Source organism: Phacochoerus africanus, chromosome 2 (genome assembly GCF_016906955.1).
Source record: "Phacochoerus africanus isolate WHEZ1 chromosome 2, ROS_Pafr_v1, whole genome shotgun sequence".
Taxonomy (NCBI): domain Eukaryota; kingdom Metazoa; phylum Chordata; class Mammalia; order Artiodactyla; family Suidae; genus Phacochoerus; species Phacochoerus africanus.
The window spans coordinates 72,360,331-72,388,150 of NC_062545.1; the positions used below are offsets into that span (position 1 = coordinate 72,360,331).

The 27,820-nt window shown below is 36.3% G+C and overlaps 1 protein-coding gene across 3 annotated transcripts in view; it reads right to left on the reverse strand.

Annotated features, from left to right (window-relative positions):
* Positions 1-5,201: 5,201 nt before the first annotated feature.
* The window catches only part of ATG5 (autophagy related 5), a 114,548-nt gene continuing 91,929 nt past the window's right edge, over positions 5,202-27,820 (reverse strand). For 2 of the 3 annotated variants that reach the window (XM_047761764.1, XM_047761779.1), the window contains 2 exons: positions 23,014-23,131; positions 5,202-5,974 (listed from right to left, as the gene is read on the reverse strand). In XM_047761764.1, the coding sequence (XP_047617720.1) occupies positions 5,838-5,974; positions 23,014-23,131 (255 nt within the window). In that variant the 3' untranslated portion in view covers positions 5,202-5,837. Of the gene's footprint in view, positions 5,975-5,996; positions 6,172-23,013; positions 23,132-27,820 lie in introns of those variants that run through there. The other variant, XM_047761771.1, reaches the window with a different exon arrangement.

Sequence of the window (27,820 nt, forward strand, 5' to 3'; positions counted from 1 at the left end):
GGCTTCAGTTGCTGTCTTCACACATCATCAGAATCACCAGGAACATTCTCTGTCACACTCGAATATTAGCATCAGAGATTCCAGGATAAGTTGACATTTCATATTACATGATAATTAACTTCAAAACCACAACAAAACGATCTACAGAAATATGGGCACTAGGAATGACAATATTCTTTTTTTTTTTTTTTTGTCTTTTTGCCTTTTCGAGGGCCGCTTCCCACGGCATATGGAAGTTCCCAGGCTAGGGGCCGAATCGGAGCTGTAGTCACCAGCCTACCCACAGCCACAGCAACGCGGGATCCGAGCCACGTCTGCAACCCACACCACAGCTCACGGCAATGCCGGATCGTTAACCCACTGAGCAAGGGCAGGGACGGAACCCGCAACCTCATGGTTCCTAGTCGGATTCGTTAACCACTGAGCCACGATGGGAACTCCAGGAATGACAATATTCTTAAGGAAGGCATGGTGGAGATGGCCCACCCAGAAAAAGGATAGTAGTCAGGGCATGCAATTTCTCCTAGGCTTGCACACAATGAAACAGATACAGGTAATAGGCCACTGAGTTACTGCTTTTTCTTTGTTTTTGTTTTTGGCTTTTTAGGCCCACTCCTGAAGTATATGGAGGTTCCCGTTCCCAGGATAGGGGTCGAATCGGAGCTGCAGCTGCTGGCCTTTGCCACAGCAAAGCGGGATCTGAGCCGCATCTGCAACCTACACCGTAGCTCACGGCAATGCCAGATCCTCAACCCATTGAGCATAGGCCAGGGATCGAACCTGCGTCCTCATGGATGCTAGTCAGATTTGTTAACCACTGAGCCACAACAGGAACACCTCACTGTCTCTGTTAAAGAAAAGCTAAGACCCAACAGTTCTGAGTAACAAGACTATCAACACCTAAGTTACAGACTTAAGCTTTCAGCAACATGACTTGCTATTTGGAAGATGTGCACTAGGCAACACAAGACAAGGTCGCCCCATTCCAAACAAGTACAGTATCCCCCTAGAGGTCAGAAATGCCTGCCACGTAGGCCAATGCCAGGAAAAAACTACCCATCTGTGAAGCCAGCCTCTCTGCTTGGCCTCTCCATTTGGGGCTCTAGTGATCATTTTCCTAGAATGCCATGTTATATAGCTCCATGGCTCTTTGAGCTACATTTATAGTGGCTCCCTGAGAGCAATTATTCATCCAATTCCTGCTTACTCTCATATCCAAGGATTAACCATTTGCCTTAGTTTTTATATCTGGATGAAAATTTTGTAAAGAGATCTTGTGGTTCCCAGCCCTTTTACTAATCTTACTCTGAATATGCTGTCAAATTACAGCACTGCTGAGCTGCCAGACCACCTACCAGTATCAGCATGACAAATTCTAATCTATTGCATTTCTTGCACATAGGCTGGCATGTATTAGATAATCACCATACACTTGGTGAATGAGTTTCAAGAATAACACTAACAAAAAAGGGACATAGCTAGAGGGTGGAATGATCAGGCTCAAGATGCTTTGTTGGAGTGAGAAGCGTAATGGCTACTTTCAAACAGTTGGAGCTGTCAGAGAAGGAGGGGCATAACTTATACTCTAAACTCTAGGTCATTAGAATATATAATGTAGCCTGTCCCAAACTAGAGTTCAATATGACATAGGACTTGAGGGGAAAACCCTATAATCAAGAAAGTTTGGGAAATGCTGGATCGAATAGGTTCCTTAACCTTAGAACGTCTCAAAGCCTTTAATACATTAATGTACTTTGGACTCTAAGAGGGAGATCTCCTACACAGCCCAGGTTTTTCCAACCTTTTATTCAGCAAGTATGTAGTACAGTTCACTATGTTCCAGGCACAGGGCTTGTTCCCAAGAATACAATCCTGAGCCAAACAGACCTGCTCTCTGCTTTTATGGAGTGTTTCCAGTGTGGGAAACAAATACCATACAAGTATTTTTAAAAACCACAGTACATGCTGTGAAGGAAAAGTGAATCGGTGTTTTCTAAGTAATATGTGAAGCAGATACCTCTTCCCCTCAACATAAAAGACTGAAAGCCAAATACTTCTCTTAAAGCTTTTCATGAACATAGTTCTAAAAGTCTTCTCCAGTGTGAATAACCTTGCTCACAGATCTGACACATTTCCTTTGCTAAAAATGTATTACATTTTCAGAAGCAAAGTCTAGAGGCAAAAGCAAGACACAAACTACTCATTTATGAAAAGGCCAGAATTAATAAATGCCTCCAGATGCTTGATGAGAATAGCTCCAACTTGGGGGCTGCTTAAATTAGAGTGATGTTGAAACGGATCTGTGCTGTGGTCTATGCTACAACTCAAATGAATGTGGACTGACGCAAGGATCTGATCCACAGTGGTTCCTACTGAAAGTAGCCGATTTGAGTAAGCAAGACTTCAGCAGTACTGCAAACCTGAGCCAAATGCACTTTGTCTACTGATTTCTAAACACAAGTACCTTCCTATTTTTACAGTTGGTATTTTTAACAGGAAAATAGAACACTGATTTTAAGGTGTCATTAAACAATCCTGTTAGTTTTTTCTTTTTCCTTTTTTTTTTTACACATTGCTGCAAAGCACCAACTAATGTGCAAGACATTCCACTAAGAACCATGGAAAGCAAAGAGGAAAAAGCCTGGCTGTGCTTTATTTATCCTTGTGGTGTGGGGGTAGGGAAGCTATAGAGGGAAAGCTAAATTAATCACTTTCAGAAGAATCAACTGCTATGTCAAAACATCCTGACATTTCCAAATCTTCAGATTTGTCTTTAAGTCACTGGTGATCATTCCAACACATTGTCAGGTAACAGAAGTTGTAATACTTAAGAAACCCCCAAAGGATCTAAAAATTGAGTCCTTTTTCACTCTATGCTTCCTAAGTCATGACTACTAGATTCCACAGTAGTGTTACATTTGCTGATAAGTATGAAGAATCAAATCTGTAATTCGCGTTTGAGAGAATTTAAAAGATTCTTTTGTCAACATGATAAAGGAATGTTTATTATTACAAAGTATCATTTAATCTCAAATTACTGGAAAAGAGGTATGACTCTCTTCTCTCCAATTACCCTGTGGGTAACTTTTAATACTTCCAGACCAAGAGATGATTATATTTAGAAAACACTTAAGCGGATGAAGTCAGGTAAGTATTTTGACTGATTCCATCCTAGTGATTGACTATGGATGGAATTGTCATACTTGATTTTTTCCTACCATACCCCAAAATCCTATTTCAACTGTGCTGGCACATCTAAAATGAAACTCAACTTACCTCAGACGTAAATATCAGCAGTATGATAAATAATACGTGAGACTGTCATTCTTTCACATGACCCACATAAACCAAATTTCTGAAAATTGGAATATGTTCTAAACATCACCATGCTATAAAGATTGGTAGGTCAATCTGAACTATGAACAGGCATTCTGGGTCTCCAGATACATAAGGTCCTTATCAATACACTCTACCCATGGTCAGAACTTAGGTCATTCGAATGAAAACCAACATTATGAAGGACAAACAATGATTTACTTTATTTAGCCTGAATTTATTTCTTCCTAGTCAAACAACGTCAATAACTTCAGAACATATTTTTTTAGGAGGGTCGCTACTGAGGATGAGTTAAACAGGCATATTGAGATTTGCGGCCCTCTCTAGGTTTCTTTCATATAGTCTCCTTTATTCCTCCTATCACTTATTTCTTTGAGAAACTTTTATAAATGACATGTATTAGAAAAAGGAAACTGTAATGATTTCTCCAACAGGTAACTTTATATAAATTTCATTTCTAACGTCCAGAAATAAAGACAGACACAAAATTAATTTAATTTTTTAATAAACCATAAAATTTAAATATTCAAATAAAAAGAAACAAAAATAGATATTTAAGCCAGCATTTAATTTCTGTTTTTATTCTTTCTCTGGGTATTGGAGGGTTGACTTACCTGGGACTAGAGTAGAGTAATACAGTTATGATGCTGGTGTAATAATGAACAAGTAAAAATGGGCAATGGCTTGGTAAAATCTACTTTCAAATCTGGAAGTGTAGATCAGTAGCTCCCTTGAGCCCACTTTAGACACCTTATATTGGCCTTGTCTGTGGAAAACAACTATGGCTTACTGCTCTTACCATGCTTATCTTCATCACAGCTTAGTACTCCTGGCATTTTGATCCTTTTTGCTCACTGAAGCTCACTTCAGTCTGTCAAAACATCAAGGGGGAAAATCCCCAAACTGAATAGATGAATAAACACTTTTAATGTGAACAATCATATTCAGAACAACCTCTTTTGAAAAAATACAAGTCAGTGGGTTTTTTTTTAATCCTTGAGTAACTCAAATATTACTTTTTTCTCTGATCACATTGGTACCCTATGTTTTTCTTTTTGATTGAGACTTATACTTTCCATTCCAGAATATTTGATCTTTGACTACTTTTATCTCATTCTGTGAATAAGTCTGCTACTAATTAGTGAAAATCGCAAAAGGAAAAAGGAAGCAGTAAGCACTAGTGGGATCTCACTTCAACATTCATACAATTTTTTTATGAGGAAAACATTCATTTTTATTTTGGAATCTAAAACCACTATTGTATGATACTGTCTTTCAGCATATTCAAATGGGACGACATTCAGTAGGGATATAGACAGCAAGCTAGCTCACAAGAGACAAAGTGTAATGCACAAGCATGTTCAGCTGGTAGAATCCCAGCAATGTGGTAATAAAGTGCAGCAAAAATTTCCTCATTTGAATAAGAACTCCAGTAACCACTGAATATTTTTGGTAAAGTTAAGGAAAAGCTACTGCAGTCTGGAGATGGGTCATCTTTAGATGTCAAAGACTGGCTACCAGGGACCACGGTGAAATATGAGACCTGAGGCCAATGGAAAACACTAGCTTGAAAAGGAATGGGCTTTTCCAAAAATGCAAAATTATACAGATGCTTAAGAGACTATGATCTGACAGATTTACAGTGATAAAACAGTAAAGTGAAATGGTAACATTATTTTTACTTTTAGTTTAAAGGAAACATTTAAAAATCGGCAGCAAGAAATTCTATGGCAGCTCCTGAGACAAGTTATCCTATGCCCTACATCCATTCCATGCCAACGATGACCAGTCTGAAGGGTAACACAGAGTAAAAACAGTGAACTACTGTATGTGAGTCAGAAAGTACCGGAAAAGTGACAAAAGTGTATGTTATTAAATGACAAACGTATTTAGAGGCTTTATTTAAAAATCTCTCACTGTTCATTATCAAAGTTACAAGATTGCATACCAATAGACAGACTGTAAACATAGGAAATTTTCATTAAGGAAAGATGGGTTTACTGTAATTTGATCTTTTACAAAAAATTACTGAAGTTATTGATAACAGAATTTCTCTTTTACTTTCTTAAGTCTAATTCTCTTGAAAATTAAACCAATGTTTCCACTCCCTTGAGCTAAAGTTCAACCATGGTCACCTCAGGAAATACCCCTGTTTATTTGTTAATCAGAAATACAAATCGAGTGGCACATATTTCCATTTTCTTCTTAGGCCAAAGGTTTGGGCTTCATTATATTTTACAAGAAAACAGAAGACTTGCAGTAGTCCTGTAAAGTCTTTCATGTCGCAGCTGAAGTTGAATGACGGCAGTGGAGGAAAGCAGTGGTAATGCAGAGTAAGACCAGCCCAAGTACCCTTATCTGACATGGAATCTCTTTCCTGTTAGGCTTGCAGCAGTGTTTCCGGTCAGGGTGCCTCCACCAAACCTGACTGAAGCAGAAGGGTGACATGCTCTGGTAAATCCTGTTTAAGGGTGATTCCGTTCAAGCAAATGGTTGATCCTTCAATCTGTTGGTTGCGGGATGATACTAATATGAAGAAAATTATCCGGGTAGCTCAGATGTTCACTCAGCCACTGCAAAGGTGTTTCCAACATTGGCTCAATTCCATGAATCATCACTTGATTCTTTCTTTCCCCATCTATTCCAAGAAAGAAATCCAACAATAATCGATGAGTCAAGACAGCTGAAGAAAAAAATCTGCTGCCTTTGAGAATCCTTCGTGAATTAACTGGACTTTATAGCTTTAACTGGTTAAACCTGGTCTGTTTCCTGAGCAGGAAATGTGGACATGGAGAAAGTTGAAATGTTGCAATATGTATCACCCAAAACAGAAACCTGAGGGTTACAATGAATTCTGATAAAAATTCTGTTGCTATATGTGAAAGTATTCATTCTTTCTTAATTACTGTGCTTACCTAAGATTGACGTTAATGAAACCATAGTGGAGAAAACAGCCCATTGTACCCACTGACCAAAATTTATTTTAGTTACACATTAAAAACTGTAGTGTATGGCTATTAAAAATGACAAGTGTATGAAGTAGGTCAATACATATTTAAAACATACAAAATAGAAACGTGACCAGGATTCATTAAGAATAAGATAGTGCTTAGGAAGATGTTTAACAGATGGAAGCTGTGAGTTAATTTTCAGTAAAGTTGTTCAACTCTGCATCAAAATTTTAGAGACACTATTAGGATAAGAGTTAAAGTTTTAATGAGAAGGAACTAAGAGTCTGACTCAGGGATTTCTGTCTGAGAGTCATGAAACCTGAATGACTTTGTTACCACCCATTCGCTAATTAAACAGTTGCTGCAATTCTCACTTTTTTCTTACCAAATTTTATTACAAATTCAATTGTCTTTTAATTTTGGTATGATATATGACACCTTTCAAGTAAACAGAAGCACCCTTGGTTGTTACAGAAAAACAAAGAAAGAAAAACCAAACCCTTTTTAAAAACAAATAAATAAATAAAACACAGAACCTTCAAAAAACTTTGTGTCACTCCTATAGCGTAATTCTTAGTTTGTCTCTCTTCAATATACAACATCTAAATCGCTCAGCTTCCTGGACACAGAAGACAACAAGGAAACTGGGAATTCATAGAACTATATAAGGGGGAAATACCCTGCTTTTCTTTTTCTGCTCTGTTCACAATGATTTTTGCATCCCTACTGTTCTAAAATCTAGGCATCATGGTCTGATGATGTATGGTGATAATGGCTTGGCTGGCACCTGAAACAAGAGACCCCTTTTTTTTTAATTAATTAATTTATTTATTTTTGTCTTTTTGCCATTTTCTTGGGCTACTCTCACGGCATATGGAGGTTCCCAGGCTAGGGGTCTAATCAGAGCTGTAGCTGCCGGCCTACGCTAGAGCCACAGCAATGCGGGATCCGAGCCGCGTCTGCAACCTACACCACAGCTCACGGCAACGCTGGATCCTTAACCCACTGAGCAAGGCCAGGGATTGAACCTGCAACCTCATGGTTCCTAGTCAGATTCCTTAACCACTGAGCCACAATGGGAACTCCAAGAGACCCTTTCAAAGAAATATTTAAACTTTCTGTTGGAGGCCACACAGTCCTAGGAGGTGACAGTCAAGAGACTGACAATGAGAGGATACACAAAAACACTACAGAGAATTGCTCAAAGAATGCCCCAAATAGAGACCTAACAAACATACTATCAACTCTTAAAATAACCAAATAGAAGTCCTAAAAAAACACCCCCTGAATCACTGTGTCATAGTTTAAAACTGTTTTGAAAAAAGCTATCACCTCATAATACTACTAACCTTAAAAAACGTTCTCATTGTTATGATTTGTCTGCCAATCTTTGCTGCAGTTGTACATACCTTTGACACAGCTGTGATCACAGTGTAAATCCAATGACCAGTTTTCACAATGATGTGAATCATCTATAACTACAAGGTTAAGCTATACACCGAATACTACAGAAAGTGAGGTATTAGTACTTTGAGGAGATTTTAAAATGTTGATATTCCAGTGGATAAACCTTCAGCTATCTGGAATGATTCATTCTTTGTAAGTTCTAATTGCCAAGGTTTTACTGTATTAAATCTTTCTTAGAATATTTAAAAACATTTCTGGTGTAGTTCTATAGTTTTCCTTATAGTCTTATTATATATTTCTTTGAAATATTTCAGCATTCTCAGAATCTTCCTCCTACTTAGCAATGAGTCAAAAAAATGAAAGAGCAGTGGTATAAGAGTAAAAGTTCCTTCCCTGTAAAGTTCCTCCTTAAGCAGAGTCACCTCCAGATACTACAAAATAGAGTAGAATACCCAAAATACTGTGCCTGAAGCAGTGTGTAAATGTGAGAGCAAAGACAATATGGCACATCCATGCACAGTACATCTGAAAGACAAAAGACCAACCCTGTTACACAAGGGGATAGATGGAGTTCGAGAATTGCACAGCAGAAGAAGCTAGAGAACAGAAGCACTATTCAAAGGCTTGGTATAACAAACCCAATACATCGCATTATTAGAACTCTGAATAGGTAGCACTGATTCTCTGGTTTAAATTGGGGACACTTTCAATCTGTACTGTAATAATGTCACTAAACTTAGACAACTAAGGGAGTGATATAGGACTGCCACGTCCTTCAACACAACAGTTTAAGATTTTAAATATGTTATTTCATCACTGCCCACACTTGTCCAAGTATTTCACCTGTATATATTTATCTTTTTGGTTTCCTGACTTCCCCTGATGACACAGCAGTCACTAGGATTCTTACAAAGGGGCAGCAGACCCCGTGGAACTTCTCTCTAATTCATCACTGTATCCCAGTGCCTAGCATGGTGTCTGACTGAATGTTTTCAGAGCCTGGGTCATTTTGATGCTGGTAAAACACACTGTCAAAATTAACGTTGTGAAAATAGTTTCTGATGGCTACCACTACTTTGTAGAAGAGCTCTACCAATAAAGACTGTTCTGGTTATCAAAACAAAAAGTCAAAATGTTTCCAAATGAGCCAAGAAGGATATATGCCAACACCAAAATCCATGCAACCATAAATAACAACAAAGTATGACTGGACGTTTTGGCAATATCAGAACTAGCAAAATGGAGCAGTAAAAAACAGCAGATGTCTCCCCCACACCAACCCAGTTAGAAAGGAAACGACTGATGATACTGCTACTCAAGTCAATCATATTTTTGGTAAATATATCTTTGTGTTTCAAAATGGGAATCTAGAATTTAATACTTGGGAATAAGAAATATGTCACTACAAAGTAAATGACTCAGGAGAAAAATGTTACTCCACATCACACCCACTCAGATTTTTAAAAACGTTAGTTAGATGCTTGAAAGTAGGCAAATGTTTGAGACAGTAATCAAGTGAACTAGTTCTACATGAAATTCTCTTATACAGGGCATTTTTGGGGGGTAACTTTTGATTTTGATCTAATTTCAAACTTAGGGAAAAGTTGCAAGATAGCACAAAGAATTCCACTTTAGGTAGATTCATCAGTTGTTTACATTTTGCCCCATTTGCTTTACCATTCTGTGTGTATATAACTATTTTTGAATCATTTGAGAGTAAATTAGAAATACCAAGACTTTTACTCGTAATATGTCAGTGTACACTTTTTAATAAATATCTTCTTTTAGATGACCACAGCACAGTTATCAAAATAAAAAAAATTAACACAGGTATAAAACTATTATGTAATAATTTCAAATTTAACAACTATCCTAATTTTTTTTTGTCCTCTAGTCTAGGACCCAGTCCAGGAATCACACATTGCATTTTCAGGTCTCTATACTCTCCTTTAACCTGGTGAGTTTTTAGCCTTTCTTTGCATTACTTAAACTTGACAATTTTGAAGAATACATGTCATTGTTTTGTAGAATGTCCATATAGCAATTAAAAAAACCAATTCTTTAATTCATTTTGTAAATACAAGGATAGTCATTCATATATACTTTGGGTTTGTGAACTAAGGAAAAGGATGGAAACAAATGCAGAGACATGCATTTTCTTTAGGTAGAGAAGAAATTAAATTCATTTTAAATTTGATGTTAAATCTAAAGTGATCTTATATCAATACAGAGAATATGAGAGTAAAATTTCATTTATTTTTAAACTCAGGCATTATGAAAGAAAAAAATATGTGTATCATATAATGTTGTATTTTCATCAACAGCCTAATAAAAATAAACTTAATTCTTAACTAACATCTACTTTAAAGTGAGTTTTTTGTTGTTGTTGTTGTTTTGTTTTTTCCTTTTTAGGACCACATTTGCAGCAATGTGAACTTCCTAGGCTAAGGGTTAAACTGGAGTTGCAGCTCCTGGTCTATACCACAGCTATAGCCATGCCAGATCTCAGCTGCATCTGCAACCTACACCACAGTTCATGGCAATTCCAGATCCTTTAACCCACTGAGCAAGGCCAGGGATCAAACTTGCAACCTCATGGATACTAGTCGGATTCATTTCCACTGAGCCACAATGGGAACTCCCAAAGTGAACATTTTTAGACTTGTGTGACATTTTAAGAAAATATATTTAGATAGATTTTGATTGTATGATTAAAATGGTATGAGTTACATATAGAAACAAAAAGAAAAAAAAAAGGAAAATTCATATTAGCCACACAAGTCATTAATGAAAATTATGAACTTAAAAAAGACATGAACTGGGACGGAGGTAGGCAACTTGAGTTCTAATTCTGGTAATGAAGGCCTCTTGGCAGACCTCATATCTCTTTTGCAGTATTAACCTTTTCTAGGTGTCTGTCTAGATCTATGGTTTGCAGATCTGGCTGATCAACAGAATCATTTGGAAGATTTTTAAAAATACACAAGCTGGGCCCCTCGAACATGAATGAATCTCTGGGGTAAAGTCTGTTTTCAAATGTTCCCTTATATAAATCTTATAACAATATGGGTATAGAATTTTTCCTCAAACAAAATCTTATGGAGAAACACAATACATAACACAAGTGAAGGTAGCTTTGGCTCATGTGGGAGTGAGCCTGTATCCCAAAGCCTGCTGCGTGCTGGCTTATGACCATGGTAGTTTCTGATATAACTCCCTGGGTAGGTCTGTAAGCCACTGGTCTAAAACAGAGGATTGGTAACATGTCTTCCAGTTCTAGGATACAAGTCTTTCATGTCTAAAACGCAAAATAGTTCTTTCGAGTTTAACCAGCAAAATACACTAAGTTTTGAATTCTTAGGGAAATCACTTAACCATCTGAGTCTCAGTTCCTTCCTCCTCCTACAGTGTGGGTAAATAATTGCAAAGAGGATCAAAGGGGATATCTACATAAAGCACAGGGCTTGGACATAGCAGGTATTTAATAAAGTGAATGGTATATCAAAAGATACATGCAAATCATGGATTCATATATGTCATGCAAAGGGCTGTGAGAATCTGACCTCATGTTAATATATACTCTGCATCACTCAGCACTATTAATATACAGTGTGGCACAGGGATTTTATGAATGTGTTAAGAAAAAAAAAAGATGACAACAACAAAATCCTCAAAACTCAATCATTATGCAAACAACGAAATGAATGACATTAAAAAAAAAATTCAGTGTAAGCAGTGTAAACCCTCTGGATTAATCTAGTAGTGCTCTCAACCTGCGTATTCAGTAGAGCATATCCTGGATAAGTCAAATAAGCCCTACTGTACTGCAGTTATGTGGCTTAATAGATTTAGACATAGGTGTTTTTTGTTTTTAAGATGAAAAATTCAGTGGGGGGGGGAACCCCATCCCAAATCATTGTACTCTATTTTAAAATATATTATTATTTGAGAACTTAAGCGAATGCGCTAATCTGCCTTTTAGAGATTTCTGTTAGCAATGGCTCATAGCCATCCCCATCCCAATCTGCATTTCAGCCATTACTTTTCAGCCAATTATCAACTAGGAATATGACCTAAATGTCTCTGAGAACGGGTTACTTGAGAGTCTAGAGAGATGCATGAGTTTCATTCTTACTGTTAATATGTGTAACTAAATACCTGAAACCTCTTTGAATTTAAAGGAAACTAAAGAAATGGATGATACATCTTTAAGGGAAAGTGCTTTTAATTAGAAAATTTCAGATTAATAACTTGCTTTTTAGTTCACACTTGTGAATATGGAATAACAGAAATCTAAGGCCGAAGGTTGTAACTACTGTAGTTAGCTTTGTGACATCACATTTATATTTGATAATTTAATAGAGAATGCCTTGATTTGCTATCTTGTATTGTGGGATGCTAAAGGTAAAACTTCTGAAAAATACTTGATGGTTTTGAAAAACAAAGGGATGAGCTTTTTTATTGCCACTATTCTGAAGAATTTTGTTCTGTCTGACAAATTCTTTAACCTCTGATGTGTTCATTAGTAAAACACCAACTAATTGAATCCATTGACATGAAAAACCACAGGCTGAAATCTGAAGTGCATACATCATGCTGAAGGATTTTGACTCAGCCTCAGCAGTAATAGTCAGTGAGGTCAGGTCAAAGAGGGTTAAACCAAGCCAGGATATAGCCAAAGGAATACATCAAACGCTGATTTTAAAAGGGCAATTAATCTTAGACAGAAATGCTTCCTGGGGAACGAGATCTCAATCTTAAGAGCACACTACATGATGTAGCAGTAAAAATGAACATATACAAGCTTACAGAGCTTTTATCCTATGATCACAAACAGAAGGAGAGTGCTGTTTATCAGAGAAATACAAACCCATTAAAAAATACTTACATTAACTTCTTCCGGATCTATACTCACTTAGTAATATAGGTTTTAATGAACATATAAGAGCACAGTTTATATATACCACATATCTTTTTCCATGTGTAAATTTTGTATTTATAGTTTTATTATTTCTGTACAAAACATTTCCAGAACCTTGACTCTTAACATTTTATATAAAAATTTCAAAACATGTCTATGTTAATTCTTTCATTGACTTTTGCTTATAACTTTTATATTTTTAAATGAGGTAATAAATCAAAAATTAAACTTAAATTAGCTATAATTATAAAAAGAACATTGTATTAAGTGATTAAGACCATTTAAATAAAGTGATTAAATGTCTCCTGAAAAGATAAAAATGTACAAGACAGAAATTAATACTTGTTCAAGAAGCCCCCCCAAAACAAAATAAAACTCTGAAAATATAGGCTTGAATGTTTTTATCTGCTTTCATAAAATGATCCAGTAATTCTAGCTGGGTGTAATAGGGCCCATTAATATTTGTCAAGTATGAATTACAGAAGTGCTCAGAACTAGTTGTTTTATTTAAAACATAGGCAATAATTACACTGTTTATATATGGGCAGACTGAGGTCTCACAGGATTAGTTTTAATGAAGAGATGAGTTGCTTTTAATTGCCTGCATGTGGTATTATTTTGCTAAAAGAATTTTGTTTTCTAGTGCTAAAGATGAAATATTAATTGTGCAAGTTATCTGTTCCCATCATTAAAAAAGTCAAGTTAATTCATTTAACTTCTTGAGTTTTAGGTAAAGGAAATCAGAGGCATCTCCTGACAGGCCCAGTAATCTCATCTTCACTAATGGAGAATAATAAAAATAATCAGTTTATTATTTAAAAGACATATGCCAATGGATAAAGTCATTAACAGATTCTGTATACCAGGACTAGTCCATGTTACAAGTGTGTTAGGAACAAAGCACAGAGATGGAAGGAGAATGAAATAATCAAGACAAAGAGTTTGATTCAGTTTAGAATCTGATGGCATAATGACAAATTTAAGAAAATACATTATAACTAAAAGTTAAAATAAGCCTCATTAATTGCTTTTGTCCAAACTTGAGTACAGTATAACTTTATGAGGACTACATTTGAAGAACTTCTAGCATCAACGCTTGTGAATGACAATTTTTTTTTAAAATATAAAATATGCATCCAGTGGAGTTCCCATCGTGGCTCAGTGGTTAACGAATCTGACTAGGAACCATGAGGTTGTGGGTTTGATCCCTGACCTTGCTCAGTGGGTTAAGGATCCAGTGTTGCTGTGAGCTATGGTGTGGGTTGCAGACGCGGCTCAGATCCCGTGTTGCTGTGGCTCTGGCGTAGGCCGGTGGCTACAGCTCCAATTGGACCGGGAACCTCCATATGCTGCGGGAGCGGCTCAAGAAATGGCAAAAAAAAAAAAAAAAAAGACAACAACAACAAAATGTGTGTGTGTGTGTGTGTGTATAAAATATGCATCCAGGGAGAGCCCACAATGAGGAGCAGAGCAGGGTTAGGATAAACCTACAGTTCAGTGACCCAGTCCCATGTGTCAGGCTCAGCAGGGATCTCGGGAAAGTTACAAATGGGTCTTCCAGGGTTACTTGTGAACAGCTGAAACTTTAAGTAAATGTGTGATTTGTTGCTTATATGTCTTCAGTGAAAAACTTTCACTGGCAGCAACACCTCTGGACCTTGTGCCTTAAGATTTTTCTTTTTAATATATTTTAACAAGTATATGATAATCCAGCTGGCTGCAGCGACTATGGAGATGCCTTAGTAGATTAAGCTTACTTATTTCTTGCCAGAACCACGCTTTTGGCATTCCAAATCATTTCTAAAAAAGTAAAAAACTCAAGAGTATGGAACTCTTGCCATCATGTGAGGTATAAGCAGTTACAACATCAGCTTACAACCAGAGTGCACCCTCCATCTGTGTCTTCTGCGCAGAGGCTGAGCATCAATAAGTATTTGCCTTTGCAGAATGAATGGGATTATCAACAAACAAGGAAAAAAAAAAAAACAGAACTGCTTCTTGCTAAATCCACTTGGTAAATTCCTTATGAGTATGGTTATTTGTGAAAAAATACTAATAGAACTGTAAGAAAACAAAAAAAATGTTCACTGTAGAATCTTGAAAACCATGAGATTATAGAAGTTCCTGTTGTGGCTCAGCAGGTTAAAGAATCCGGCTAGTATCCATGAAGATGTGGGTTCGATCCCTGGCCTCGCTCAGTGGGTTAAGGATCTGGTGTGCAGCTTGCGGCATAGGTCACAGATGCAGCTCGGATCCTGTGTTGTTGTGGCTGTGGCAAAGGCCAGCATCTGCAGCTCTGATTTGACCTCTAGTCTGGGAACTTCCATATGCCACAGGTGCGGTCCTAAAAAAAGAGAGAGAGAGGTCATAATATCTCATTTAAACCTTTTGTTCATGTAAACCCTCCAACTATCCTTTCAGGTGGGTGGCAGGTAACATTCTTATTTTATAGAGTAAGAACCATTAAAAAAAAAAAAAGCAACTACCAAATGATCTTCTAAATCAAACAGTGTAAAGGAATAAAAGGACACCAGAATGAACAAATTTCAAACCAATGAAAAAGAATTCTTGAAATTGTAAAATGATTATTATTCTTACTTCTAAACAAATCCTCATTCTAATGAAGTTTGGGATTTGAAGGTTTGATGCTTCTGTGGCATGAATTAGCAAAGTGAAATGCCACCTCTTTAGGGGTTCAGTGTCATCATGCTGACAAAAGTACCAATTTGAAGTTCAAACTTCAAATTGAGGGCTCTGCCTCAGACAAATAATGTAAGATTTAGATTTCTTAAGAATTTTTTTTCTTTAGAGTTGATTTACCATGTTGTGTCAATTTCTGCTGTATAGCAAAGTGACTCAGTCATACACACACACACACACACACACACATATACACACATTCTTTTTCCCATATTATCTTCCATCATGTTCTATCACAAGTGATTGAATATAGTTCCCCATGTTGTACAACAGGACCTCACTGCTTGTCCATTCTAAATGTCATAGTTTCCATCTATTAACCCCAAACTCCCAGTCCATGCCACTCCCTCCCCCTCCCCTTAGGCAGCTATAAGTCTGCCTCTATGTCTGTGAGTCTGTTTCTGTTTTTGCAGACAGGTTCATTTGCACCACATTTTAGATTCCACATATAAGTGATACCATATTGTATTTGTCTTTCTGACTTATTTTACTTAGTATGAGAATCTATGGTTGCATCCATGTTGCTGCAAAGGGCATTATTTCATTCTTTTTTTTTTTTTTTTACAGCTGAGTAGTATTCTACTGTGTATACAATAGCCAAGACATGGAAACAACCTAATTGTCCATTGACAAATGAATGGATTAAGAATGTTGTGGTACATACGGATTTCTTTTCTGTAATTGTTTTATGTCTTAAAAAATTATTACAACATCAAACAGTGGATTTACTTTATAAAACAATCTAATCATATGCTATAGCGCTAAGGAGAAAAAACGTGAATACAACATTTTTTCTTACTTTTTGTAGAGACTATTCTATGGTTTCTCATAAAGCACGTCAAAAATAAAGCAATATAATTTTGAATTTAGGCTACCTTATTATGACTCTAGCCCCAGCTGTTAAAATTATTTTCAAATGTACTAACCAAGCAAATAAAAGACCAATCTTAGTCACTTAAATTCTTAGTGCTTTCACCTGCATCTCTGATCTCATGGAAATATCTGCACATTTATGGGAGAAAGGTAGAAAAATAATGCTAGTCCTTCAGTAAATGGAGTAGGGCCATTTTAGATCAGCATTTCAGATAAGACATTATCCCTCAGCTACCAGCCTCTGGGTAACTAGTTAAGGATTCTACTACAGTGGTGTGCGGTATGTGTGACCTCGGTCCTCTTTTGCAACTCACTTCTGTTCATCTTTTAAGACTTAGCTCAGTCTTTACTACCTACTCCAGAAGGGTTAAGACAATAATTCTTCTGAATATTCTTTGCATATCTTCCTTCCTACACATACCACAACTGTGCAGCTTTCTGTCCTCTCTAACTGGACTGAAGTCAGAAGCAAGGACTATGCCTTATACATCTTAGTAACCCCAGCGCCAGAAGACACTATAATGTGAAAAAATTGACTGATGAATAATGGAAACTGTAAATAATCAAATGGAACCCCAAAGTTAAACAGTAGTTGGTAAGGGCCTCAAGGAGTAAATAAACTCCCAGGGAGCAAGGCAGAAATGCATAAAGGAAAGTGGCCAGAGGACTGCACTTGCTGGGAAGAGAAATTCAGGCAACTCTAACTAATTTGCCATCGAATATAAACCTTTCCCCATTCATACACTTCATCTGAACAAGATCAAGTATAGATTCAGGATTACAATAGCCCAACTGTCACAGAGAACTGATCAACTGGACCTTTGAAATAAACTTATAAAAGTGAGACTCGACATTGCTATTTTTAGAATTCTAGTTGGTTTTTATACATTAAAAAACCAGGAAATGAAATATGATTGGACAAAGCTTATATAGTACTTTGTATTCTCCAAAGTAAAAGAATAAAAGCTATGGTTTTTAGTTTAATGGTTTTTTGTTTTTTTTTGGTTTTTTGTTTTCTTTTTTTTGCTATTTCTTTGGGCCGCTCCCGCGGCATATGGAGATTCCCAGGCTAGGCGTCGAATTGGAGCTGTAGCCACCGGCCTACACCAGAGCCACAGCAACGCAGGATCCAAGCCGCGTCTGCAACCTACACTACAGCTCAAGGCAACGCCGGATCGTTAACCCACTGAGCAAGGGCAGGGACCGAACCCGCAACCTCATGGTTCCTAGTCGGATTCGTTAACCACTGCGCCACGACGGGAACTCCGGTTTTTTGTTTTTGTACACAGTTTCTAATGAACAAAGAGAAATATTTCACACCAGGTCTGGTACAGAAGCTTAGCTCTCTGAGTCATTTTAACTATAGCTGACACCACAGAAAAAATTTACCTGAGTTCACCTTTGGTTACTTCCTGTTACCTTGGCTAACTCCTCTAGCCACTTACAAAACAACAGCAAAAAAAAAAAACACATAAAGCAGCTCATCATTAGTTACTCCTTGAGAACAATGACCTAAAGCACGTCTTCATCAATATAAGTACATTCTACCTTCATATGATGAAATAAGGCAAAATTCCTTCATGCATGAATCACTTGTTGTAGGGAGTAGTAGACAATGGTGCCACATAACTTTTATGAAGCACTTTCTCTTTTAATCATGTGATGACAGCCAGTTCTTATCCATACACACCCAATCTTAAAGTCTTTCGCTTTCAACTTAACTTGGGTGCAGGTGTTTCAAAATGCTTCATGACTGACAATACCACAGGTGTGCTGAACCAGAGAGTAAACAGTTCTTCACTGAAAGAGTGACTTGATGTTTTGAATACGCCCCATAGATCCTGAAATGAGTTATTTTCCAATATGAAGTGAAAAAAGAAGAGGCAAATAAAAGTTTTTCCAAAGATAAGATATTGGCGTTAGAAATGCAGCCTCCGCCTGGTATGAAAGGTACCATCAAAAGTATCTCATAAGTATAGGAGTTAGTTATATCATTTCAAGGAAGTGTGTGTACGGTATGCATGTGCTTCTTGATCAATACAAGCACGTGACACTTTGGGTGGGAAGAAGCCTGTCACACAAAGATACCCACTTACAGCATTTGAAATCACCTAAGGGGCAGGTTTGTGGATTAAAGTTGTGAGTAGAAGTCACCTTGTATATTCTTTAGGAATGGATGGGCAGGTAGCGCAATTAAAAATTTAGGAGAGAAGAAAAAGCCTCACAAATTTGTGTGCCATTCCTGTGCAGAGCTACATTAAACTTGAATGTATTGTGATCTGGGTGTAGGAATGGCAAAAAAGCACAAAAGTTCCTTCTGCCAGAACATGTCAGCTCAAAGCACGTGACTACCTTTCAATTATACACCAGAATGTCACAGCCACCATTTTCATAAATTCAACAAGAAAAGCGGCCAGAATTATACAGGAACACTCAAATAACAACAGATCAATTTCACCTTCCTAAAGTCATGCTAGGGAATACTCTAAGAGTGTAGGTCTTGCATGTACGTGAGATTAGGTACTAAACACAAACCACAGGACAGAGTTAGAAGAAAGTAAACATTTCAGGATGTTACTTTAAACTAAACAAAAACAACAGGTTGAAAAGGTGAAAATGAAAATAAATGGTAGCATAAAGTGGAAAAACAAACGGATCAGGAGACAGAGACTTGAATTCTAAAGCTAGCTCTGCAATTAAGCACCTAAGAGACCTTTAGCAAATCATCTAAAAACTAAGGGACTGACTAAAATAACCCTGAGGTCCAACAGGTATATGAATATTTAAGGATGTCAAATACAAAATTAACACCCAACCAGTTTCTTCCTGCTCTCCCTCCAGTAAGTTTTCCCCTCATCATTCTGTGCTTTTGTTGACAATTGTGCTGCCAATTGGGAGATAGATTCTTCTAGCAGAACAGTTTTATTAAGGTTTAGAGTCTCATTGTGATGATCTTACTCAAGAGTCAAGGATCTTATAAAGAGGTACATTTTGAATGACAATGTTTTGGAATGAAAAACATTAGATGTCAAAAACATCTAAGAAATGTACAGTAAAAGAGTCATTTCAATATTAAACTTTAGCTTAAGTTTCAATTTACTCAATTGATAAAAGCATTTCTTTGATGTTCTTAATTTAAAAAATATTACAATGTACTCAAAAGGAGAGAAAGGTACAGTGCAGAGAAACAAAAAACTGAAGGCCAGTGCTGCAGCAGGGGAAGGTATGAGGCTTACTGGTCCCATCTCTGTCAGCAATAAAAAAGATTAATCCCTTAATAATACTTCAAATGGAAAAACTAGCCTACATCCCCAAATCTTCAAGAACATAGCAAAACAGACATTAAATAGATTAAAAACCAACCAAACAAAAACCCCTTACAGCATGGAGAAAATGACCTGGAACAGTAAAATTATTCCTGAATCAATAAAAATTATTGGGAATATCCCAGTACAAATTTCTATAACTTGAGTTCAAAAATAAAAAGTTTACTTAATTATCTCTGTAAGGATAATGGAAATGGCAATACTGACTGCCTTTGTAGAGGGAAACTGAGTTAGGGTTTTGTGTGTAGGAGCTGAATAGAGACTTTCCACCAAGTTCCTTTATATACTCTTGGATTTTGGAACTCTATAAATGTGTTGTCTATTGGGGAAAAATTAATTATTTAAGTAAACATAATATATAAAAAACCTTGATAAACAGGACTTCATCAAAGTTAAATATTTTTTACTCTTTAAAAGAAATTGAAAAGTCCCAGACTAGAAGAAAATAATTACAAATCATGTCTGATAAAGGATTTGATCAAGAATATATAATTTCTCCCAAAACTCAGTAATAAGACAATCCATTAAAAATAAAGATTTATTTACATAGACATCTCATCAAATATACCCATGAATAATAATAAGCATATGAAAATACTCAACACCATTAGCCATGAGAGAAATCCACCATGAGATACCACTCCATAACCACTAGGATGGCTCTAAGAAGACAAAACATACACACTGGGAAGGATATGAAGAAACTGGAACCCCCATACACCGCTGGTAGAACTGTAAAATGGTGTAGCCACTTAGAAAAGTTTAGTAGCTTCTTAAAAAATTAAACACAAACTTAGCATATAACCTAGCCATTTCATTCCTAGGAATCTATCCAAGAAAAATGGAAATATATGCCCTGTGATTGTTCATAGCTGTGTTATTCATAAAAGTGAAAAGGTGGAAATAACCCAAATATCCATCAATTGGTGAATAAACAAAATGTGATATAAACACACAATGGAATACTATTCAGCAATAAAAAGGAACAAACTACTAATTTACACTACAATATGACTGAAACCCAAAAACATTAAGTGGAAAAAAAAATCAGTTGCAATTTTGTGTAATAATCCCTTTATGTGAAATATCCAAAAAAAAAAAGAAAAGTAAATTACAGAGACAGAAAGTAGACCAGTAGGTGTCTACAATTGGCAGTAGGAGCCAACTAGTTACAAACAAGCACATGGGAACTTCTGAGGTGATGGAAATATTCTAAAACTAGATTGTGGTGATGGCTGCACAATTTTCTAAATTTAATAAAAATAAAAACCACTGAATTATAAAAAAATTATTTAACTCAACTCTTGAAAATTAACAATAAAGATAGATTCAGATTCTAATCAACTTACTGTTAATTACACCGTGATTCAAAGATCATAAATAATGTTTCAGATAATGACACAAAAAATTCAGTAACGGAAATAGTGAGTGAACATTTATCCTATCATTATAGATACGAGAATGTGTAAGACAGCATCAAAAGTTCTGACTAGCACAGCTGAGCAGAATGATGACAAATGACACAGTGAGACCTTATAAATTTTGAGTAGTGGTCAATGATTTTTTTTCCGATCCCTTCCGGGTATTTTCTTTTCTTTTCTTTGTCTTTTGTCTTTTTAGGGCCGCACCCATGGCATATGGAGGTTCCCAGGCTAGGGGTCTAATTGGAGCTACAGCTGCTGACCTATGCCACAGTCACAGCAACGCCAGATCCAAGCCATGTCTACGACCTACACCACAGCTCATGGCAACACCAGATCTTTAACTCACTGAGCAAGGCCAGGGATTGAACCCAAAACCTCATGGTTCCTAGTGGATTTGTTAACAACTGCGCCACAACAGGAACTCTCCTTCTGGGTATTTTAGATACCCTTTCCTCCCTTCCTATTGAGCTTCTGTGTATTTTCGAACTGCTAGATACACATAGGAATGCCGGGAAAGACAACTATCTTTGATTAAGAAAAACAGTTGTATTCACTGGCTGAAAGATACACATTTCAAGCTCCATATTCTTTGTTCAGTCTTTATGGCTGGAATATTAACCTTCTTCCCAACCCTACTGTTTCTAATGCTACTTAATAGGCAAACCATTTCCATCGTTAACTACATGCTTCTTGAAATATGTGATATAGTAACAAGCCATGTAAATAATACTGCCGTTACCCCAACTTAGGATATGTTAATATAAAACACAGCACTATCTATTGAAGTATTAACTTTATATTTATTAATGCCTTACATCTTCCCATAAACGATGGCAAGTTTCAAGTTTTTTTCTATATAAGAAATACAAGTCTATTTATTATATTAACAAACAGTAACATACCACTGAAATTTCCCCTCTAGCTTAATAACCAATAATAAGACAAGTCATTCAGTAATAGGGTGATGACCAAATTATAGTACACTGATATAAAGGACTGTGGTGTTCCTATTTAAAAAAAATTTTTTTTTAATGACTAAAACTATGCTCATCTTATGTTAGGTGAAGAAAGCACCAGGACGTATAATTTTATACACACACACACACGCCTCTCAAAATATTCAAATGTGCACCTGCATGTGTGTGTCAAGAGTGGTCTCTACAGAATTTTCCCTCTAGTTTTCTGCATTTTTTTAAGTGTTCCTTATGTTGCAATTAAGAAAAGAGAATTAAGCAATTTTAGCATTTGTTCTTTGCTTACAGAAAAATGATTTTAACCTAAGTTACAAAATGAGGACTATGAAACAGGACAAGTTCTTGACTGGACTTAAGAAATCTCAAAGCCTAGGAGAACAATTTGAGTAAAACATTAGAGAGTAGCCAAATATTCAAACAAAACATGTATCAACTATTCAATATTTTAAACTGTAAAATATCAACCATAGGTAAGATTTTCTTCTTTTTTTTTTAACTATCACTTATCCTTTTAGAATGAAGGAACACAATGCAAAATTAAAAACAATGTTTACAAGACTGAATTCACAAATGAAAGACTCAAGGCCCCAGAAATAAAGAGAATAATTTTAGAAGTGTATTTTAGTTTGCCAAAGAGAGTGAATTTCTTATTTTGTTAGTGTCAGTAATTTATATTTTACATTTTTATTTTTTTTTGCTTTTTAGGGCCACACCCGGGGCATAGGGGATGAATCGGAGCTGCAGCTGCCAGCTTATACCACAGCCACAGCACTGCAGGAGCCGAGCCACATCTGCGACTTACACAACAGCTCATGGCAACAACGGATCCTTAACCCAGTGAGCAAGATCAGGGATTGAACCCACAACCGTATGGTTATTAGTGGGATTCGTTTCTGCTGTGCCGTATCAGGAACTCCAATAATTTATAAAGTAATAAATTATATATTAAGTGCTTCTGTTTCAAAAGATTTTTCCTTACAAGAAAATGAAAATATCTTCCTGAAGTAACCAGTAAATGTTATTTATAAATACAGAATGCTTATATTACTTCAGTAACAAAGAGAAACAAAAGAATTATTTTAATGTTGCTGATTACATTACCTTCAGGAGCAACTGCAGAAGGACAGACTTCTTTAAGGAGATCTCCTAGTGTATGCAATTGTCCATCTGAAGCCACAGGACGAAAGAGCTTCTGAATGAAAGGCCGTTCAGTTGTTGTCTATTTGAAAAATGAAAAAAAAAAAAAACATTTCAAACATGTCTTTGTTGCGTAAATTACAAATTAATAGATCAGAAATTTAAAGTGGCAACTGATGCTTTCTGATACAGTGCAATTAGAAGGATATAACATCACAAATGTGGTGTTATGGCCAGATATGCTTAACATAAACTCAAATAAATATAATCACAGGAAGCAATAAGACAAATTCAGAACATGTGGCATTCTAAAGACAAATGGCCCAAACACTTCAAAAAAGTCCAAGGCAGGAGTTCCTGCTGTGGCTCAGTGGTTAACGAATCTGACTAGGAACCATGAGGTTGCAGGTTCAATCCTGGCCTCGCCCAATGGGTTAAGAATGTGGAGTTGCCATGAGCTGTGGTGTAGGTCGAAGACGTAGCTCCGATCCCACATCGCTGTGGCGTAGGCTGTCAGCTACAGCCCCGATTAGACCCCCAGCCTGGGAACTTTCATGTGCCACGGGGGCGGCCCTAGAAAAGACCAAAAAAAAAAAAAAAAGTGGAAGGCATTAAAAAAAAATAAAAATAATATCAGGAGTTTCCTTTGTGGCTCAGTGATTAATGATCCTGATTAGGATCCATGATGATGGAGTTCGATCCCTGGTCTCATTCAGTGGGTTAAGGATCCAGCATTGCCATGAGCTGTGGTGTAGGTCGCAGATGCAGCTTGGATCTGGCGTGGCTGTGGCTGTGGCAGTGGCATAGGCAGGCAATTGCAGCTCTGATTCGATCCCTAGCCTGGGAATTTCTGCATGCTGTGGGTGTGGCCCTAAAAAGCAAGCAAACAAACAAACAAACAAAAAAACCCCAAAAAGATTAAAAGAGGCTGACCAGATACAACAATTAAATACAAATCATAAACTCTGACTGAATACTGGATTGGAGAGATTTAAAAAGATTAAAGACACTTTTGGAATAGGTGGGAAAATATGAAATCAATATTAGACAAATATTATTAAATTAATGTCAAATTTCTTAGGTGTGATAATGTTTGTAAGGACAATATCCTTACTGTTAAAAAATTCATGATCAGGTATTTAGGAATAAGGTACCACCATGTCTGAAACTTACCTTTAAATGGTTGGGAGGTGGATGGGGGAGAAAGATAGGATAGTGGCAGGAGGGACAGTGTGTATGTGTACAAAGAGAGATGCGAATGTGGAAAAATGTTAATTCACTTGGTGAATCCAGATGAAGGGTATTATATGGTCTTGGTAGTTTCATTATTTCAACTTTCCTATAGGTTCAATAAATTTCAAAATAGGTACAGCATTTCTTCTGACAATTGTTATTAGCACTATGTCATAATTTACTGCTAATAATCATTAAGGACAAGTTTTTTGTTTTTAAGTCACAGAGGTATATATACCTCAACTTCTTCAACATAACTTTTAACAGATTTGGTAAAAAATAATCTGATTTTTAAGTGCAGACATAAATTAAAATCTAAGAAAAGACAGATGTGGTAAAGCATGTGAGTACCCTTCCTGGCTTTATACTGTGCATTCAGTGAATACATAATAAATGTTAAAAATGGTATTACGAAAAAAAAATGGTATTATGATAACACAGTTGAGAGTATGTGAAAAGTATAAAAAACCGTTAAGTTTTGCTAATTAATATGTGCTGACTATAATGCAATTCGCCGTACTAACTGAACTTTTTTTAAAGTATGACTAATATCCTTCAACTTATGAAGCTCATACTTTCCCCACAAGATGAAAATGAGAACTATTTCATGCACAATCAAGAATTAAAGATAGGAGTTTCCGTCGTGGCGCAGTGGTTAATGAATCCGACTAGGAACCATGAGGTTGCGGGTTCGGTCCCTGCCCTTGCTCAGTGGGTTAACGATCCGGCGTTGCTGTGAGCTGTGGTGTAGGTTGCAGACGCGGCTCGGATCCCACGTTGCTGTGGCTCTGGCGTAGGCTGGTGGCTACAGCTCCGCTTCAACCCCTGGCCTGGGAACCTCCATATGCCGCGGAAGCGGCCCAAGAAATAGCAACAACAACAACAACAAAAAAAGACAAAAGACAAAAGACAAAAAAAAAGAATTAAAGATAATAAAGGTTAGAGGAGTTCAGAGTAAAAAGAAATGAATAGGGAACTGCGGTAATAATTTAAAATAGCCACCAACCACTTAGGGCTTTCTATATTCCAGGCAATGAAAAGGCTTTTAAGACTTTTAGCAAAGGAAGTGACGTGATGAAAGAGGCTTTTTTGAAAGCTAATGGGAAGCTGCACTGTGTACAATGACTTGGTTAAGACTTTACACCAGGATGACCAGTGAGGGGCTGTCTGAATAATGCAAACCTATGGTGATGACAACTGGGACCCTGTCAGTAGAAAGGGAGGTGCAAGACTGTACTCCCAATTACAAAATGTTAAAATGTTACCATCCATATTCTGATCTGAAAACACTAAGGTTTTCAGCAAAGTTAAATAAATCTTCTCAAGATCCATTTTGCCTCCTATTTAGTGACAGAATTGTGAAGTGGCTTAGCTATAATAATATGTAATATAATAACTTGAAAATAATATGCTAAACAGGAAAGGCCAAGTAGTCTTAACTACATATTAAAAATGAGAAATTCTCCTCTAGGAAAAATGGTATGTAATTTCTCTTTTTTCAACTCTCCCCCAATTCAGAGCAGTTAAAATAAAGGTGTAACTTCAGCAACCTTTATAATGTTATTTGCTTGGGAAGGGGAAAGCCACATACTATTAACAAGTTCTAAGTAAATTCTATAGAATGGCAACCAAGAAAATGCTCATCAAAGTAAACTGTACTTTCTCATATAACAAAAACCTTAATTAAAAAACAAAGACTCAAAATACTCCGATCAAAAATTTAAGAAATATTTTCTAACATTTGAGTGCTTTTAAAAACTTATATTCTCATTCTTCACAATTTATTATGCTAGAAAATAGCTATTAAATGCTCGAGTAAGTCATATCAAAGATTATGGGAAATACTTAACTCTGCGAGTTACTTATTTTAAAACAAAAGTCCCCCAACAGACAGAACATGAATTCAAGTACTGTACAGAGGTTCTCAAAGTCAATGGGAATGAAGGGTAAATTTATGCACATTTCTTAACATCTCTCATTACACCTAAATTGGAGTTCAGCAGGGAAGACTAAATTATGCTAGAAGTATCTAAAAGTTATCTTCCTTTAGAATACAGTGAGAATTTTAAAAATACAAAAACTCCATGAACATTAGTTCTTTTAAACTCTGATTTAGTGTACATGAAACCAGATAATGCTAACAATATCCATGGTGATCTGAATCTTAGCCTGACAGACAAGGAAGCCACTATTACAGGACTACCCACAACACTTAATCTAGCCATATAGTTCTAAATATGCAAACTATTTCAGGGACTTCCAAGAAAGTGTATTACTTTATCATGAGAAATAATATGACTTGGTAAAGTCATCTTTGAAACTGTTCTTGTTAGTGTTTAAGCTATCTATATATGTTACTCATTTCTTAAACACAGCAAATGGAATATAAAATTAAGGTGCTTCTGGGTGGCTGTTCCCCATTCGTTCTATATGCACTCTCACCACTGTAACAATAATTTTTTCCTATGTGGAAAAGTTTTGCTGTTGATTCACCTTGGAGATACACTGAACAGAAGCAGAGGAACCACATTTGTAAAAAAAATTTAAGTTAAATTTGTAAAATTTTAGTGTATCAAGTTTGCACATGTATGCTTGAGTATAAATGGAGGTAACATCTATACTGCAGACTTTCTGAGAAAATAAAATACATGCTCAGTACAATCACTGTACACACAACCACCTAAACATGCACTAAAATACACACCATCACCTCCACCACCACCATGATCAACAGTTTTGGAGCACTGTTCATGAATATTTTAACTTAACATTATCCCAATTTAGTAAGGTTTTTTATTTCCTTTCATTTTTCAATCATTTTCTTTAAGCTCCCTTGTCTAGATGCTTAAAAGGCCCGGAATTACAAAATTCAGCTTATGTTGTAATGTTTATTTACATAGCAAGGTAAAGAAATCAAAATCACGTTAGGACTAAATTCAAAACTAATCTAGAACTTAATACCAAAACCAAGCTCCATAAAAGGAAGTATTGATAAACTGGACCCTCATCAAAATAAAACTTTTGCTCTGCAAAAGATTCTGTGAAGAAGATGAAAAGACAAGACTGAAAGAGAGTATCTGTAAGACTACATATTCCACAAAGGTCTTGTATCCACAATACAAAAGAACTCTAAAAACCCAACAATTGAAAAATGCCAAGAATTCAATTAGAAAATAAGCAAAAGACACCAAAAGACATTTCGCCAAAGAGGATATACACATGGCAAATAAGCACATGAAAAGATGCTTGACACATCATTAGAAATTAACGAAATGCAAATTAAAATCATAATACAACATCACTACATGCCTACTAGAATGTCTAAGATAAAAAATACGCTGGTGAGGATATGGAGAAACTAGATCACTCAGACATTGCTGGTGCAAACGTAAAATTGTTCAGCTCTTCTGGAAAAAGAGTAAGGTAGTTTCCTACAAAACTAAACATACATTTACCATATGACCCAGCAACTGTATTCTTGAGTTCTCAAAGAAATGCAAACTTATGTTCTCAAAAAAAAACTATACACAAATATTCA